The sequence below is a fragment of the Callithrix jacchus genome, chromosome X, assembly GCF_049354715.1.
Source record: "Callithrix jacchus isolate 240 chromosome X, calJac240_pri, whole genome shotgun sequence".
NCBI lineage: Eukaryota > Metazoa > Chordata > Mammalia > Primates > Cebidae > Callithrix > Callithrix jacchus.
The window spans coordinates 149426198-149444524 of NC_133524.1; the positions used below are offsets into that span (position 1 = coordinate 149426198).

Below are 18327 nucleotides of genomic sequence, written 5' to 3' on the forward strand. Positions count from 1 at the left end.
TGCTTAGGCCGAAGTAGGTTCCCCGTAAGCTTAGGACCAAATTCCAGGGCCACTCCCACGCCTAGCAGCCCAAGGCTGCCTCCCCCTCGTCTTCCTTCCATCTCTTTCCTCCGCCTGGAGAGATGGCAGCCAGCACCTCAGTGTCCCCATCTGGGCAGTGGAAAGTTTGACTCTCTGAGGCAGTGCCTGCCCAGAGACTCCAAGGGTCCTTCTTTGAGTGAGTGCAAGTGTGTCCGTTCCTCTGCTGTCTGCCCCAGACAGGGGCGGAGGGCTGGGGGTGGGGGTGGAGGTGGTGGGGGCAGGAAGAGCGGAGGGGGGTGGAGGTGGTGGGGGCGGGGGGGCGGGGGCTCAGCTAGCCAAGTCGTCTACAAGAAAATTGCTCCCTTTGAAGCTGCCAGGGGGGCCGGGAAGCCTGCCCCCTCCCGCCCGCCCGCCCTCTCCGCCCCACCAGCCCCCTCCCTTCTTTCTTCCCTCCACGCCCTCTCCCCGCCGTCCCCTCCCCATCGGCCTGCCTGCCCAGCCTTTAGCCTCCCTCCCACCGCCTCTGTCTCCCTCTCTCCACAAACTGCCCAGGAGTGAGCAGCTGCTTTCGGTCCGCCGAACAGACCGGACAGACAGACGTGCAGACGGCCCACCACCCCAGCCCGCCAACTAGCCAGCCTGCGCCTGGCTTCCACTCTCCAGGTAGGGCTCCAGAGCCAGCCCCGCTCCCGCCCTGCGCTGTCTGCACTGTCTCCTCGCTGGCCTCAAGCTGCCTCCTCACAACCCAGAGTTGCCTCTGGCCCTCCTGCCTGTGCTGTCCCAAGCCCTGGTCCTGCGGTCCCCAGGGCCCTGAGGGTGTCCAGAGATTTCCCCAGCACTCGCTGCTGGCTGCTGGTTGGCGCCCCGTCACCGCCACCCTGTGGCCCCCTTGGTCCCTGTCAGGCTCTGCCTCCTCTTGCCGCCTTCCAGGCACCTTTCCCTCGCCCCTGCCTCTCCCTCTCCCCTCTGACCTTGCTCTGCTTCACTCCGCTCTTGTCTCTCTGCCTCCCCCTTGGGGTCCCTCTTCTTGGCTGCCACCCTAGAGCATGGGCCCTTTCCCATCATTGCTAGTCCCAAGAGCACGCTCCACTCCCTCAGCCATGCTCTGCCAGGTGCCTCCTTGCTCCAGGACTTGGTGCCTGGCCCAGGTTGGGTCAGGTCAGGGACCACCCAGCGCCCACCGAGCTCAGCACCCAGGAGCAGTGCTCCACTATGCTGCCCAAGGCCAGTCCTTGGCCTGGGCTCAGAGACTTGGTTCCCCAGGCACCCTGCCCAGACATTCCTCACTCACCCCCAGGCTACTGCCCTGCCTCTACTTCCTCTGTGAGAAGTGTGTATCCTGGGAGCCCTGGCTACAAGCGCCCTGGCTGGGGCTGCCTGGGTGGCTCAGCTCTGTCTGTCTGCAGGACCCCCTTGGACTGGTATTCAGAATGGGGGGGAGGGGGAGGAGAGAAAATCAGGCAACTGTGCCATGTTCCCCAGGGCAGACCTGGCTTGAGGCCCCAGAGGTGCCTGCCAAGGGACCCAGGAGAGAAAGCAGGAGAGTTCCCTGGAAGACCCAGGGAGGGGAGTGCCCCCTCACTGCTTCTTGGGTGGGGCTGGGTGCCTGGACACCCGGGTCAGCAGGCACAGGCCACAGGAATATCCAGTGGTATGTCTTGGCAGGCAAGCCTGCTGTCCTGCTGTCCTGGCTACCAGGCTGCTTAGGTCCCATCCTCAGGGGCTCCTGTCTCTGCACCCTTGCCCCTCCCTGGCTGGCCAGCTGTGTGCCCTATAGCAACTAACTGGAATTGAGGCAAGCTGGAGATGCTCAGGCCCTCCCCCTGTGCCAGAAAGGTTACTGGGGGCCTGCGCCCAAGAGTGCAGGTGAACGCCTTCTGGCAACGTTCAGGCGCTTGTGCCAGCCGCACACCAGGAGAGCTGGTGAGTGAGCAGGGGTGCCTTGGGGTAGAGTGTGTCCATGTATGGCCACTGTGGGCCATCGTGGGCGAGCCTTTGAGGGCAAGCCCATGTGGGTGTATTGAAGACGCAGGGCTGCCTCCAATCCACCAGGGCTGGGCGGTGGGAGCAGGCTCTGAGCCAGGAAGCAGAGAGGACTCCCACGGCAAGCTGCCCAGCTGTGGGTGGCAGCCCCGGCCTCCCTTGCCCACCTTCAAGCCCCAAGGACCCAGGTGGCAGTGGGCATTAGCCCTACCACTGCATAGACAGGGAGTCTGGGAAAGGAAAGGGGATGTTTCCAAGGCAAGAATGAGCTTCCTGTCTTAGCAACATTCCAGCACCAAGTACCCAGAGGAGGGGTTTGTAATGAGTCCACACTTGACAGTTCATACCCAGAGACTTTTGCGAGGGCTTCTGAGTCCTTGCCACCCTGCATAGAAGTGGGATGGGAACCTCCCCCTCTGCCATCTCCTGTGCTTCCAGGGTCCACCCCCCACCATCTCCTGCCTGTCTGGGAGTTACGTGTCCTCAGCCCACAGAATCCCCAGTACATGCCCCACCCCCGGGCCCAGCCCGATACCCCTCCCCTGCCTTGCTTACCCCCCAACACCCCTCACGGTTGAAAAGGTCTTCCCCTACCCACTACGACCCCCGTCATTCATCTGTGCTCCGAGTTGCTCCCTCTAGTGTCCGGGCCTGCCACCGAGCCCCTGCCAACCCTGGGAACCCCACTGGTGGGTGGGGATGCTGGCGCCAGCTGGGGGCCTTGCTCACACTGAGGGGCTGGGGGTAATGGTGGCTCTCCCAGGCACCCTGCCAAGGGCTATAGGCTGCTGGGTGGGTACCAGATCCCTTGGAAGGCAGCCCAACCCAGGACCCTGCCGGCCCTGACCCCAAGCCTGCCGGCCAGGGCCTAAGGTGACCAATGCCCACTCCTGTCACTCGAAGAGCCGTTTTGGCAAGTCTTAGAGGGACCAGTGGCGGGGGCGTATGCAGAGGGGGTGCACTCATGCTGTGGGGAGCGTTCATGGCTCAGTCCTGCTCCTGGCCTGAGGCCCTCCCAGCCTAAGTGGCCTGCTGGAGCCATGGCCAGGCCCTTCTCCAGCCTTCCAGAAAGAACCAGCTTCCCAGGGTTCCCTAGGGAAGGCCTGGGCCACCTCCTCTGGGGGAGTAGTAGGGGCTGTGCTTCATTCCTCCTTCCCCACATCCCCTTCCAGGCCGGCAGGTCCTCTCCCCCACTGGGAGCCCACAGCCAGAAGCCCCTTCTGGGACTCTCGGCTCCTGGGAACCACCCCAGCTGCCCCCTCCTCCATTTGCTTTCTTCCCCATCCTGTCATGGCTCTGGGTCAGAGCAGCCTCTGGGGTGGTTCTGGAGGGGGCCAGTAGCCTCAGCTCTTCGAAGGACTGTAGAACCCTTCCCCCTCCCAGCTTCCCTCCTGCTCAGCTCCAATCCCAACCAGCCCGAGGAGCAGGGGCTCCCGGGCTCCCTGGCAGGCCTGGTGAAGGTGCTGCCCATTCCTGAGGGGCTCATCTCTGAGGGAGGCAGCGCCCCAGGTTCTGGGGGGCAGGCCGGGAATATCTCCCCTGGGGCCCTGAAACGCTCACCTGGGGAGATCTTGGCTTTTCCAGGAGACGTCCCAGCAGACAGAGGCAGAGGTGAGAGGGCTGGGCGGGGGCCGCCCTGCTGGGTATGCCGGGGCTGAGGAGGGGCTTCTGGGTCTGTGGACCATGGGAGCTACTGACGGTGGTATCCGGAGAGAAGGGCCATGCTTCCAAGAGGGCAGGGAAGCACTCTGCACACCCCCGAGAGTGTGAGACCTGTCAGCTCTGGGTCCTGTGGCACTGTCTGCAGTGGCAGAGCGGGGGTCCAGACATGTGGGCAAGGAGGCGGACAGATAGACAGTGTGTGCAATCCCAGACCTGCTGTTTCCTCACTGTGTGGCTCCCCTCCCCAACTTGGAGCCCACAGCCAGAAGCTCTTGCCTTGGGCAAGACCGTGGGAAACAACTACCTGAGCCTCAGTTTATCCCTTCATCGAGTCGTAAGAGCATCGCTTCCTTCTTATGGTCAACGGGGGATGACTGACGGGGGGCTAAGTAAGGAAATCATGAGCCCCTGCTCTGCCTCTGAGAGGTGACAGCATCCTCCCTTTTCCTTGGAGACTCCAGCAGGAGACCCAGGATCTCTTCAGAGAGTGGGAGGGGACAACAGTAGTCCATGTAGTGTGTAGAGGACCAGGAAGGGCTGAGTCCTGCGCTCTGTGACTGTGAGACAGGCTGGACCTGGACATGGGTGCCACGGGCTGCAAAGGTGACTGGGCGCATCAAGGGAGAACTCCACCCTTGCCCCCACCCTGCCAGAAAAACTCTGGAAAGCATTTGGGCAGCAGATGAGCCAGGATTTCCCAGCCCCTCCACACGTGGCTGCCTGAAGGGCATGCTGGGGTGATGGCGGGGGCTTGGCAGGTGGCTGGGTGCAAAGGGTCCACCATCCCCACTCCAGCCCCCAGCCCCTCAGGCTGCCACTCCCACAGACCAACGCCCATACCGGGGCTTTGCCAAGGCCATGGAGGGCACACATCCCCTCTCTAGTTGACGCCCAAGTGCAGGCTGGAGCCATCGGCAGGGAGGGACTGGTGGGCTGGGTCCTGGGAGAGTGGCAGTGGTGGCTGGGTGTCAGCTGGGCCACAAGCACCAGGCTGCTGGTTGAAGCGGGGCCCGAAGGCCTTTGGCAGCCAGAGGGGAGGGAGGAAGAACACAGTCCCAGGGACCCTGCAGGGCTGCATGGAAGGTGGCACGTGTGTCAGAGTTCAGGTTGGGTTGCTCAGGGGGGCAGACGCCCAGGGCTGAGGCTGCAGAGACAGCGTCCAGCATCTGCCACTTGGCAGCTGCAAGCCACACCATCTGCAGACGAGCTCCCAGGGCTGCCAGACCTCGAGTCCTGCTCCCGCCACCCTTGGCCTGGCCTGAATGCCTGGCATGGACCCTCCATGTTCTCAGAGGCTGCCAATGCATCTTGTTTGGCTGTGACCTGGAGCGATCCGGTGTGGAGGACCACACTGGCTTTCCGAGGGGCAGACAAGGAGGGCCCTATTGGGGCGGTGGCGGAGGCTCCAGGAAGCCCAGCCTCCTCCCTCGTTCACACCTGCAGTCGCTGGACCTGGGGCTTGTACCATGGCCGCTCCTGTTTTTTGCTCCTAGGAGACAGCATCCAGGAAGCTCAGGGCACACTCTGATGGGGCTTAAAGCCCTCCCTGAAGTCCCTGAGGGCACACCCAGGGAGGCTGATGAAGGGAAACTGAGGCCCAGAGGCCTTGGTGGTGGTGGAGAGGTGAGGACCGGAGTCTGACTATGGGGTACTCCTGCTTCCTGTGTGTAAACATGTGTATGCATGTGTGTATGTGCACGTGTATACGTGTGTGCATATGTATATGTGAATGTGTATGTATGTGCGTGTAAGTGTGTGCATGCCTTGTACATATGTGTGTGTACATGTACATATGTGTGTATAGGTATGTGCATTAGTGTGTATGTGTATATGTGCATCTATATGTATGTGTGTCTGTGTATATATGTATATAAATGTGTGTATGTGAATGTGTATCCATGTGTGTGTCTAGGTATGTGCATGTATATGCATGTACATGTGTGTATAGGTGGGTGCATTTCTGTGGGGGGGTGTGCATATACGTCGATGTGTGTGGATGTGTGTACATGTGTTTTGTATAGGTGTGTGCATGTGCGTATGTGTCTATAGGTGTGTGCATGAGTGTGGATGTGTGCCTGTGTGTGGATGTTTGTGTGTACGTGTGTGTGTGCATGTTCTGGCAGGAGGGAGGGGCTCAGTGTGAGGTGGTGGGAGAAGGCAGGGGCCACGCTTTGGGAAGACAGCTGGGCCTCTCCATCTCCAGAACCCCCCAAACTGCCACCCCCAGGCTCGGTCATCCCCAGCCCCAGGTTCTGGAAGGCCCAGAGGCACGGTGGAAGCCCCTGTGGCTGAGGAGCACAGCTGGGGGCTCAGGGCCTAGAGACACCACAGCAGAGTTCCAAGTCACGCTGAGTGACTTGGGGAAGTCAGAGCCTCTCTCTTGGCCTCTGATTTCATGTCCATAAAATGGGGAGACTCATTGGCCGGCTCCAGAGAGCCCTTCCCCCAGGGTCCCTGGCTCCCTCTGGCTTCGCCGGCCCCTTGCCACCTCCTGTGGGTGCGGACATTCGGCCTGCCCCTCTTCGGGAGAGCCCTCAGTTTTCTGCCAGTTCTTTGAGGGGAAATGAGGGCTGTGCCGGGAAGCCTGCCCGGCCCCCACCCCTCCAGCCTGCCCACAGCTTGGGCACAGCCATGAGCCACGGAAAACCAGCCAAACCTTGTCCTTCTGCCTCTGTCACGGGGCCCAGGCGTATGGGCCTCCTGGCCCTCAGCCTCTCTCCCTGCTCTGAGGGAACCTCTTCCCCTTGCCCCTTGCTCAGTCTCCTGGAGACCCCCAGACAGCTGCCCCCGGAGTCTCTGTCACCCCATAGCTGGTCCCGGGAACCCACCTGGGACCCCGATGACCAGTCTTGCCATGACTGGCCTGCCCTGCGCCTGTGAGTTTCCTAACAGGAGTGCATACAGGGAAGCCCCAGCTCCCAGGGTGCTGCCTGTGGAGTTCTCCTCCAGGCCAGTGCATGGGTCCTGTGGGGCTCTAGGCTAGCCATGGTCACATGGTCCTCTGTCCCCTCAGCCTTCCCCAGCCCCTCCCACAGCCTTCCCTAGGCCCAGCCGGGCCACCCCAACCCCACCTGCCCAGGTGGACTGCCCATCCTGGAGCTTTCCAAGGCTCCAGCGGGGCGTTCCAGCCCTGATTCACTCCTCCTGGGAGGTAGTGGCTTTGGCAGGGGCATCCGGCAGGGAGGGGCGGGGCAATCTTCTCCCTCCCCACTTCGTCTTACTCTCCTGCCTCCATCCTGCCCTTCCCATTTTCTCCCACTGCTTTTCCTCCTCCTCCTGCCCCCGGGTGTCCAGCGGTACTGGGTGAGGGCCCCGCAGCGGCAGCGGGCACCAGAAGTCGTGCCCTGCCTTGCCCGGGAGGAAGGGAAACACCATCCAGGTAGGTGAGGGCTGGGTCTTCTCTCTACTTGGGGCCAAGACCCTCCGAGGGGCTCCCCTAGGTCCTGCTGGGCCAGCCTGGGGCTGCAGTAGTGGGGTCTCAAGGCTCAAAGGAATGAGGGAGGCTGCACCCAGCAGGGGCCTCCTGGTGACCCCAGGGGTCAGCACAAAGTCCAGCTCCACATCAGTGAAGCCTTGGGCTCCGTGGCCTGGGCGCTATGGGCTCAGGAGGGCTCTGGGGCTGGCTGCGGAAAAGCCACTCTACTGGCCCGGCAGCCGCTATAGCCGCAGCCTCACCAGAGGTCCCTCTGTCAACAAGTGTAGGAGGGGGCGTGGGCAGTCCCTCGGGGGAATGCCAATGCAGGGGGGACGTGTACCAGCAGAGGCTCCCTGGAGCACCTGGGAGAAGCGGCTCGAGGCATAGTACAGGCCTCCTTCCCAACCCACTCCTGGGACTGATGGAACCAGAGGCACAGTGCTTGTGCTCAGACCCAACCTGGTCCTGAGGTGGCCTCAGGCCCCCAGCCCACTGGTTGCTAGGACCCCAAAGCAGCAGCCCCTGGCAGCCAGCCCAGCCCCCCAGTCAACGGGGCCTGCTGGGGAGGCACTGGGCAGAGCAGGGCTGCTCAGAGATCTGGCCTGGGCGGCAGAGTCCCCACCTCCCCACAGCCTCTGTAGACCCCTGCAATCAGCAGCCAGGCTCAGGGGCTCACCTCGCCCTGCTGGAGACCCAGCCAGCCCTGCCCCAGCCAGGACTGGTCCTAAGTGAGGTTCTACTAGGGGTGCGACTGCTTCAGGTCTGCCAGAGGCTCCTGCTGCCCAGGTGGGCTCCCCATCTCCAGATGCACCCAGGGCCACCCCAGGCAGTCCAGCTGGGAGGCGAGCAGGGCAGGCATGTTTATTCCCATTTAACAGATGGGGAGGGTGAGGCTGGGGAGACCTGGGCCTTTGCCAGGGAGTCAGGGTAGATGGAGCAGTAGGAGAGCCAGGCCTCCAGCCTCTTCCCTTAGGGCGTCTTCCCAGCTGCCTCTGGATGGGGAACTGTGTCTGAGGAGGGGAAAGAGGCAAGCAGAGGTGGGTGCTGGGGGCTGGGCCGCTTCCCCTCTACTCCCACCCGCCGCCTCAGCCTGGGGGGGCCTCAGGCAAGCCTGACCCTGCCTTGCCGCCCTGGCGGCAGCCTGCTCCCCTGGGGGGGCCTCTCTGGGTTAGGCTGTGGGCAGGGAGGAAGAGTGGGAGCAGATCTGGGAGCCCCAGAGCTGTTTGGGCCAAGGCAGTGTGTGGGAGCACTGGGGTGGGTTCCAGAGGAGGCACCATGGCCTCCACCTCTGGGGCCTCCACTCAGCACTGCGTCAGCCAACTTTCCCCGTCGCCTCAAAGGACGTCCCCTCTGTCTCCACCCTGCCTCCCTGCCTTGGCCTTAAAGGTGCTCTGAGAAGGGTGGGCAGGATGGAAGCTGACTCAGGAGGTGAGAAGCAACTCACAGTTGCCAAACCCAACTAACTTCATCCACGCTGCCCTGAGCCCAGAACTCAAAGGAAGGACTGGCCCAGGCAGGAGTCTACAGTGGTGTCCCCAAAAGTGAATTCTTCAAAGCCTGTGGGGCCAATGGCTAGGATTCCCCCTCACCTCCTCCACATAGCCTCATGGATGCCCCGCCCCGAAGCAGGCTGCTGGCAGACTCAGAGGCCTGGGGGCCCCGAAGACTTGCTAATGGGGAGATGTTTCATCACCCGGATGAAGCCAAGTCCTGTCATGGATAGGGAGCGGGCAGTGGAAGGGGTGAGGGAAGTGGAGTGGAAGGGGCGCCATCCTAGCCAGCAGCACGAGCTCCCTTCCTGCCTGGAGCCCTCTGCCCACACTCCCCTCTCTGCCTCCCGCCCCAGAGTCTGGCCATCCCTGTGAGGGATGGGAATGCAGTGCCCCTGCTGTGGGGAAGACTAGCGGGTGCTGGCACTGAGGATTGCCCTGCCTCTTTCCCCAGGCCCATCCGCCATGCAGCTCCTGTGGCTCCTCGCGTCTCTGCTGGCCCTGAGCCAGGCCCTGCCCTTTGAGCAGAGGGGCTTCTGGGACTTTACCCTGGATGATGGGCCACTCATGATGAACGATGAGGAAGCTTCAGGCGCCGGCTCGACCTCAGGCGTCCCAGACCCAGACTCCGTCACACCCACCTACAGCGCCATGTGCCCTTTCGGCTGCCACTGCCACCTGCGGGTGGTTCAGTGCTCAGACCTGGGTTTGTCCCTGGGTGGTGGGGAGTGGGGTGTGCCTGAGAGCCGCTTCTGAGGGGGTACATGCTGGTCCTGTGGGATGGGAGGGCCCATTTGTGGTGGCATCCTATGTGTATGTTGGTGCTCTGTGTGTGTGTCCCCTGTCCTCCCTACCAGTGGGACTAATGGGCTGGCTGACCCCAAGTTCATGCTGGTGATGGTGGTGGGTTTCCCAGGTCTGAAGTCTGTGCCCAGAGAGGTCTCACCTGACACCACGCTGCTGGACTTACAGAGCAACCACATCTCCGAGCTCCGGAAGGATGACTTCAAGGGTCTCCAGCACCTCTACGTAAGCACCCCACCTGAGGAGCCCGGAGGAAGCAGCAGGCCCACAGTGGGGGGCAGGGGTCTGGAAGGGTGCACGTGCATGGATGTGTGGGACATGAGAGGGGCTCAGGGACCCGTGGGCTTCAGGGTGAAGCCTGGAGACCGCCGTGATGGGAGCTCTGGGCTTCCAGAGCAACCACAGCTGTAGGACTGTCTCACTCAGCTTGGCTCCCTTCGCCGCTGAAAACGTTTCATCACATCCGTTCCTCCCAGCAGCAGAGGAGAATGGATTCCATGGTAGCCAGTGTGCGTGAGAGAACGCAAGGCAGTGGTGCCCTGCTGGGGTTCAGGGCCGGGCCTGGGTGCTGCCTCCTGCTCTGCACTCTGCTCACAAGCACGGACTGACCTCCTCGAGGCCCAGACTCGAGAGGCACAGGCAGGCAGGAGATGGGGGCGGTGGGCCTGGGAGTCGGCGCCTTCACCTCCTCCGCCCGCCCTGCTTCAGGCTCTCGTCCTGGTGAACAACAAGATCTCCAAGATCCATGAGAAGGCCTTCAGCCCACTGCGGAGGCTGCAGAAGCTCTACATCTCCAAGAACCAGCTAGTGGAGATTCCGCCCAACCTGCCCAGCTCGCTGGTGGAGCTCCGCATCCACGACAACCGCATCCGCAAGGTCCCCAAGGGCGTGTTCAGCGGGCTCCGGAACATGAACTGCATCGGTGAGTGCAACCCTGCCATGGTGGCACCCAGGGGCCTCCCAGAACATTCCAGAGCCTTGTCTTGGGGCATGGGGAAGGGAGACCAAGCAACAGCTTTAGAAGCCCAGTTCAAGGAAGAGTCTGCTGAGAACAGTGAAAAGAACATCCACGGATTTCTTAGCAAATCCTCCAGGCAGGAGGTCACCGTGGCTAAAGGGAATGTGGGGCCAGAGGGCCCGGGTGGCTTCGGGGAGCCCCAGCTTCGTCTCTGGCAGTCCTCCCTTTCGTCTTGCTCCCCATGGGGCCAGGAGTCCTGAACAGCTGGGAGTTTGTAATCAGTCCAGTAATGAAAGGAGCTGCTATCGGGAGATGGGAGCAGCCGGCAGTCAGCAGGAGCCATCACAGGAGCCCGGGAACGACAGGACCCTGGGGCTGTGCCTGGACCACCAGGCTCCCGGACTGATGAGGTCTCTCTCTTAGAGATGGGGGGGAACCCACTGGAGAACAGTGGCTTTGAACCTGGAGCCTTTGACGGCCTGAAGCTCAACTACCTGCGCATCTCAGAAGCCAAGCTGACCGGCATCCCCAAAGGTAGGAAGGCCCGGTGGACTCCGGGAAAGACTCAGCAATTCCCTCCCACCACCTGGGGCAGAGCAAGGGCCCCTGCCCTCAGCATCTGCATTCACCCCCATGCCCTCTTCTCCTGGCAGACCTCCCGGAGACCCTGAACGAACTCCACCTGGACCACAACAAAATCCAGGCCATCGAACTGGAGGACCTGCTCCGCTACTCCAAGCTGTACCGGTGAGGCCAGCAGGGCACCGCCTGAGGGCGGAACAAGAATGCCTCCGGGCTCTGCAGCCCTCACACCCAGCCCACTGTTCTGCTCTCCAGCCTCTGAGTCTGTGTCATTTTTCCGCTCGCAGTCTGGGCCTGGGCCACAACCAGATCCGGATGATTGAGAACGGGAGCCTGAGCTTCCTGCCTACCCTCCGTGAGCTGCACTTGGACAACAACAAACTGTCCAGAGTGCCCTCAGGACTCCCAGACCTCAAGCTCCTGCAGGTGAGAGCTGGGCATGCACTGCAAGCTTCCTAAGGCTGCGCTCGCTTGGGGAGGCGTGCGTGTCCCTGTGCTGTCCCTCAGCCCCCTGGCACACCTTCCTGGCTGCTTCTGTGCATCTGCAAGGGAGCGGCCCTGATGCTCACAGCCAGTGCTGAGGAGGCAGGGAGCCTCCATGGTGGATACCAAGCAAGGCAGCCTGGTAGGTGTTGCACCTGAGGGTCGCCAGCTGGGTCAGACACAAGAAAGATGTGGCAGAGCCCCGGGAGTCAAGCAACTGTGGGCGTGGGGCTGCAGGGATCCGTGCCAAGACAGCGACAGCTCAGGGCAGGAAGTGGGCTGAAGAGGGGGAGCAGGGTCTTGCCTGGGGTTCCATCGGGAGCTTCCATCACTGATCTTGCCCCCAGCCCAGATGGGTGATCTTGGTCTTGCCCAGCCCTTCTCCGTCCACACGTGTTTGGAGCACCCCCATCCGCACCAGCTGTGAGCCAGCACTACGCGGGCTGGGCCCATGCTGGGTCGAGTGCGCCCTCTAGTGTCCATTGTCATGTCACTGGGTTCCCAGCCCAACCCAGCAAGCGATTCGCCTGTCTGCCCGCCTCTGCTCTTTCCGGAGACAGCAAGACAGTGTGGCTCAGAGAGCTGGAGGGGCTGCTACAGGTTGAGTTCCCCGGAGGACGAGAAGAAAGAGGAGGGCACCCCAAGGGCTTTTTCTATCCTCATTCCCCATGGAGTGTAAGGATGCTCCCCCAAGGGTCAGGCCACCTTTCCTGCACCTCGAACCACTACACAGCCCCATCCCAGCCCACCCCATGTCCTCCACCTGCCCCATCCAGTGCCTGAATCCTGCCTGACACCCACACAACAAATGCACGCATGCCTTGATTTGCTCCTCCCAACACCAGAGAGTCTCCTGTGTGGCCCTCGAAGCAGGGAGCAGAGGTCACAGCGAGATGCCTTTTGGAGGCAGCGGGCTCCGTGCAGAGGGTGGGTGGCCCACGGTGACCCGGCCCCTCTGCCTGCAGGTGGTGTATCTGCACTCCAACAATATCACCAAGGTGGGCGTCAATGACTTCTGCCCCATGGGCTTCGGGGTGAAGCGGGCGTACTACAATGGCATCAGCCTCTTCAACAACCCTGTGCCCTACTGGGAGGTACAGCCAGCCACTTTCCGCTGCGTCACTGACCGCCTTGCCATCCAGTTTGGCAACTACAAAAAGTAGAGGCAGCTGCAGCCGCCACAGGGACTCTGTGGGGGTCTCTGGGGAACACAGCCGGATGTCCTGATGGGGAGGCAGAGCCAGGAAGCCAAGCCCGGACCCAGCTGCATCCATCCCAGCCCCCTACCTTGGGTCCTTGACCCCAGCTCACTGCCCCATCACAGCCTCTCCCTGGCTCCCAACGGTGCAGGTGGGCACAAGGCCTGGCCCCCATCACGTACCCCCTTGGCCTCAGAGGTGCCCTTGCTCTCCCCGCCAGCCACCCCAGAGGCCCCCCATGAAGCTTCCTTCTCATCCACTCCCAAACCCAAGTATCCAAGGCTCCAGTCATAGGAGAACGGTCCCCAGGTCGGCAGGACAGACGGGGTCCATAGGAATGGGGACAGTGGGCTCTGCCAGACACACATGTTCTGTTCCTCCTCCTCATCCACTTCCAGCCTTTCAACCCTTCCCACCCCGCAGCTCCCCTCAGCCCCCTTCCAAGTCCATGGCCTGTCCCTCCCAGCGCCCCCCAATCCACTGACCCTGGGACCAGTCCCCCCTTCTGTTCTTGCTTCCCCCCTCCTCCTCCTTCTCTCTCTCTCTCTCACTTTCTCTCCCTCTCCCTCTATGTGTCTTGTGCTTCCTCAGACCTTTCTCGCTTCTGAGCTTGGTGGCCTGTCTTCCCCATCTCTCTGGACCTGGCTTCACCTGTCCCTCTCACTCTGCACGCTCTGACCTTCTGCCTTGAGCTGGGTCTGCTTTCTGTCTCACCAGCCTGCATCTAGCCCCTGCCCACAAAAGCTCGAGGACAGCGGCCTCCCCAGCCTGCCCTGCTCAGGCCTTGCCCCCAAAGCTGTATAGTCCTGGAGGAGGCTGGGAGGTGGAGGCCCAACACTCCGTGCAGATGACATCATCAAGCAAGGAGCCCTCGACTTGTCAGGCCCTGGCCCTTCCACCCCCAACAGAGGAGAGGCCCCACATCCCTCCAGAGTCCCAGACACCAGTTTTCATGGAACCCCCGCCCCCCATGGCTAGGTCTCCCCTTGCCCTCTGGTCCAGCATGAGGAGGGGCTGCTTTTGAGGTCGGTGGCTGTCTTTCCATTAAAGAAACACTGCACAACATGGTTCCATGCGCTGCTCCTGCGGCGGCCTGGCCTTTACATGCCCCTCCTAGCCCTTGGGCTCCTCGCCCTCAAAAGAGGGGCTCTATCACCCTCAGGTCTAGGCACTTCCATGGCCCCAGCTCTCCTAAGACGGGGCTCTAGAATCCAACCAGGCCTGAATGGCACCTGCCTTCTCAGCGTGGAGCCTTTGCTAAGAGCACGCCGACTGCCTGGCACCTCTCAGGTGTCGTGGAGTCTGGGGCCCACAGCAAGGCAACACCAACACCTGAGAGTGAAGCAAGAAGTAGGGGTCCCAGGAAGCCAGGGAGAGGTGCTGAGGGCGCCCACTTGCACTGGCCTGGCCTTGTCTTCCCAGCCAGCCCCCAGCAGGTCACACTGTTGCCAGGAGAGCCAAGGTCAGGCTGCAAGGCATTGGCGCTGGCTCCCGAAAGAAGATCCAAGTTCAGGGCCAGGGGAGCCTGCGTGCTGGAAACACAGGTCGTCCTGGAAAGGGCAGCTTAGAGAGGGACAGTCCCCAGAGCATGCTACCGCTTGTGCCTTTCCCTCAGGCCTACACGAAGGGCCTCAGAGCAACTGGCAGGACCTGGGGCTTCCCTGGCACTGCATGTTGGCTCCTCACACATAACTGTGCCTTTACGCCTGGGCTGGCACTGGGGCACTGGTGTCCCCAGGTTTCTCCTTTTTGGGATGGGAGGCGCCACGCAGTGTGGTGGCCCAGTGATCGAATGTCACCAGCAGCATCATAGCACTATTCTGGGCCATGTGCTCCATGGCCTGGCAATGTCTGCTGAGCTGGGAACTGGCCAGGAGCCAGGAGTCAAGGCTTTGGGCAGGTCTCCTCGTTGGCTGGAAGGAGGGGCAGCCAGCACCAGGGCTTGGCAGAGATAGAAAGACGGGGCTTCTGCCCATTCATCTGAGTGGGTCTCGGGGCAGTGGCTCTGCCCACTCTTCCTGCCTCCCTCTCAGCCTTGTGCCTTCGTTCTTCTCTGTCTCCCTCTCATTTCATGCGCCTTCATCACACCCCTCCTCTGCGTGTCCCAGCAAAGGGATGCAGTGTGGGTGGAGGTGCCACAACAAGCCAACAGGACATGTGTGATCTGGATGGTCAGCGCAGAGGAAGGCGTCCTGTGAGCTGCATGCTTAGCCTGCATGGTAGGGGGCGCCCTGCAGGCAGCCCATCCTCTGCCTCTACCAGAGTTGGACAGGGTCACAGCCTTCAAGGGCTTCCAGATCATGGTGGAAGGCAAACTCCATCCTCAAAGCAGTTGGTCCTGACCACAGTGTGAAGATGAATCACACAGCCTCACTACCGTCAACTGTGGTGAAAGCTATCAGATAATACTGGCCAAAGTGAGACTGATTTGGGCTTAAAAAAGAAAACGGCACTTTGGGAGGCCAAGGCAGGAAGATTGCTTAAGGCCAGGAGTCCAAGACCAGCCTGGACAACATAGTGAGACCCTATCTCTAGGGAATAAAAAGACTATAAAATTAGCTAGGCACCTTGGCACATGCTGGTGGTCCCAGCTACGCAGGAGCTGAGGTGGGAGGATCACTTGTGCACAGAAGGTTTGGAGAGTGGGACTGTGTGCAAGGCCCCGGCTGTAGCACAGGAAGGCCGATGGGTAGGATCCCCTCAACTTAGGGACAGACTGAGTGTAGTGTGAGAACAGGATTGGTTGTGATGCTCTGTGGCCTGAGGTCCCAGTGGGGCACAGCCTGGAGAGGGCAAGGGGGTCATGAGGACCACCACCTAAGGGCCCAAAGCATCCCAGAACTGTTGGAAGGCAGCAGGCATGGGCTTACACACGTACGCACACACACACACAAATACACATGTGCACATGCACACAAATCCGTACGCAAACATGCACGCACACATGCACACTGGAACACACAGACGCAATTACACAGAAACACAGAAACATATGCAAGCACAACCACAGGTGCACACAAACACGCACAGCAATGAAAGTCACGGAGCCGCTCCCTTGGGGAGCAGCCTTGGAAGATGTGCTGTAAATCAGGTGCCTTCTGGGCACAGCAGGGCCCAGTGGGAGCCTAAGCCGAATCCACTGCTAGGGTTTAGACGAGTCTAGGCTTGTCAAAGGGGCAGCAGGCCAGACCTTGGCAGGCTGGGCCCACGATGCAGGCAGGGCCCCTGAGGGACATGCCCCCTCCTTGGGGGGCTGCAAGGGCAGGTGGCCAGCCTAAGAGCCAAGGCAGAGGGGCTGCTTTGAGGACTTGGCAGTGGCCTGGTCTCCAGACTCTGCTCCTGTGGGCTCCGGCTCTAGTTTGAGGAGGCCATGACCACAGGAAGAGGCCAAACCTCTACCTGCCACTCAGGACAGCCAGGGCAGGGCACCATCACCAGCAGAGAGCCCTTGTCTCCCTCAGCTTCTGAGAAGGCACAGGCTTTCTGGGACCCTGAAACTGGAGCTGCACTGGCAGGAGTTATGCTCAAAGAACCATCTCACACACAAACACAGCACACAGCACACACACACACAACACATACAACACACAAAACACACTACACACATAACATGCAACTTACCACACACCACACACCACACACACAGCACACACAACAAACCACACACACATCACACATGATACACACAACACACAAAACACCACACAAAACACACCACGCACACAACAGACCACACACCACACCACGCACAACACACACAACATACAACACACATAACACACACAGCACTCTACACACAGAGCACACCACACACAACACATCACACACAACACACACAGCAACATACAGAACACAACACACACAGCACACACAACACATACAGAACAGACACAACACACACAGCACAAAAAGACACAGAGAACACACAACACACACACCATATACACAATATATACAGAACACACACAACACACAGAACACATACAGCACACACAACACATACAGAACACACAACACACACAGCACAACACACAGAGAACACACAACACACACCATACACACAACATATACGAACACACACAACACACAGAACACATACAGAACAGACACACAACACAGCACACACAACACATACAGAACAGACGCAACACACAGAGAACACAACACACACACACGCACACACACTGCATCACCAGCCAGAGCCTTCCAGAACCACCAGGAGTGGATGTAGTGGCCCAGCTGTCATGGATAACCACAAACTGGGTGGCTCACCACAGAGGAAGTGATCCTCTCCCAGTCCTGGAGGCCGGAAGTGCAAGATTCAGGTGTCTCAGGGCCACACTGAGAGGGCCTTCCCCAGAGGCTCTAGGGAAGGCTCCTTTCTGCCTCACCCAGCTCCAGCAGGCTCCAGGCATCCTGAGCTTGTGGCCACCTCACTCCACTCTGCCTCTGCAATCACACGACTTCGTGTGTGTGGGGGTACATGTGTGTGTGTGTGCAATGTGTATGTGTGTGTTTCTGTGAGTGTGTGTGAGCGTGTGTGTGTGTGACTATGTAGGGGTCAGCATGCGTGTGTGCATGTGTATGTGTGAGCATGTTTGTGTGTGTCTGACTGTGACTGTGTGTGGGGTGCATGTATGTGTGTGTGCAATGTGTGTATGTGTTTCTGTTGGTGTACGTGTGTGGTGTGTGCATGTGTGTGTACATGTGTGTGTATGTGTGACCGTGTTTGTGTGTGTCTGACTGTGTGTGTGACTGTATGTGTGGGGGGTGCATGTATGTGTGTGTGTGTGTGCAGTGTGTGTATGTGTTTCTGTTGGTGTATGTGTGCATGTGTGTGTGTACGTGTTTGTGTGTATGTGTGTGGGGTGTGGGTGCATATGTGTGTGTGTGCAATGTGTGTATGTGTTTCTGTTGGTGTACGTGTGTGGTGTGTGCATGTGTGTGTATGTGTGGGGGGTGGGTGCATATATGTGTGTGTGTTTCTATGTGTGTGTGTGCATATGCATGTGTGCAAAATCTCCCTCTTGTAAGGACACTTGTCGTCACCTGCAGGGTAATCCCCCATTTCAAGGCCCTTCACTTGATCACCTCTCCAAACACCGTACTTTCAAATAAGGCTGCATTCCAGTTCCAGGGATGGGGCACAGAGATCCCTGTGGGGCATTGTGAGCCTACCACTGGGCTGCAAGTGGACGTGGACTTGGCCCCTGATGCCTTGGAGTAGGGGCTGGGACCTCAGCCAGGGAAAGAGTGGGCATGAGAAGGCCGGGGGTGGGGGGCCCAGGCCCAGCCAAAGGTGCCCTCACTTCAGGGCTAGCAAAGGAGGGACTTGGGCAAGGAGGGGGCACGGCCCAGAGGCCCAGAAGAGGAAGGGCCTGGTGACCAGACAGGGGCCAAGGAGCTGGGAGAGAAAGAAGTTATGGGAGGGGAGCGGGTGCTGAAGGGGCTGGAGGCAGGTGCTGAGACAGGAGAGATGGGGGTGAGATTGGGGGTGAGGCAACAGGGTGGGTGGCGGGCAATGGCTTTGGTATCTTGGGCTGAGAGAGCCTTTGAGCTGTCTGTATTGCCAGGCAGTCATTGGCAATGTGGGAGATTGGAGTGGGAGCCCTAAGGAGGTCTGCCCAGGGCTTGCGGGGCAGGTTGGCTTGGGACCCGGGAGGGCTGGAAGGCAGAGTGTTCTGGACATCCCTGGGGCTGGCTCCCTTAAGTACCTCTTTACTGATGGAG

The 18327-nt window shown here is 60.4% G+C and overlaps 1 protein-coding gene across 3 annotated transcripts; it reads left to right on the top strand.

Annotated features, from left to right (window-relative positions):
- Window positions 1-548: 548 nt before the first annotated feature.
- Window positions 549-13660, top strand: BGN (biglycan). Of its 3 annotated transcripts, XM_078363622.1 has the most exons (10): window positions 549-684; window positions 5160-5289; window positions 6961-7045; window positions 9026-9277; window positions 9488-9600; window positions 10084-10297; window positions 10757-10867; window positions 10987-11080; window positions 11203-11341; window positions 12364-13660. In XM_078363622.1, the coding sequence occupies exons 2-10, from the start codon at window positions 5194-5196 to the stop codon at window positions 12559-12561; spliced, it is 1302 nt and encodes a 433-aa protein (XP_078219748.1). In that variant the 5' UTR covers window positions 549-684; window positions 5160-5193; the 3' UTR covers window positions 12562-13660. The 3 variants fall into 3 exon arrangements, with proteins under 3 accessions (XP_078219748.1, XP_054107009.1, XP_054107008.1); XM_054251034.2 differs by lacking the exon at window positions 6961-7045; XM_054251033.2 differs by lacking the exons at window positions 5160-5289; window positions 6961-7045 and having other exon boundaries at window positions 578-684.
- The last annotated feature ends 4667 nt before the right edge of the window (window positions 13661-18327 follow it).

Excerpts from the sequence above, each read along its gene's own strand:
- BGN (XM_078363622.1), top strand. The coding sequence starts at position 5,194 with ATGGGGCTTAAAGCCCTCCCTGAAGTCCCTGAGGGCACACCCAGGGAG. Across the intron at positions 7,046-9,025 it reads GGAAGGGAAACACCATCCAG|GCCCATCCGCCATGCAGCTC; the intron begins GTAGGTGAGGGC and ends CTCTTTCCCCAG. Across the intron at positions 10,298-10,756 it reads CCGGAACATGAACTGCATCG|AGATGGGGGGGAACCCACTG; the intron begins GTGAGTGCAACC and ends TCTCTCTCTTAG.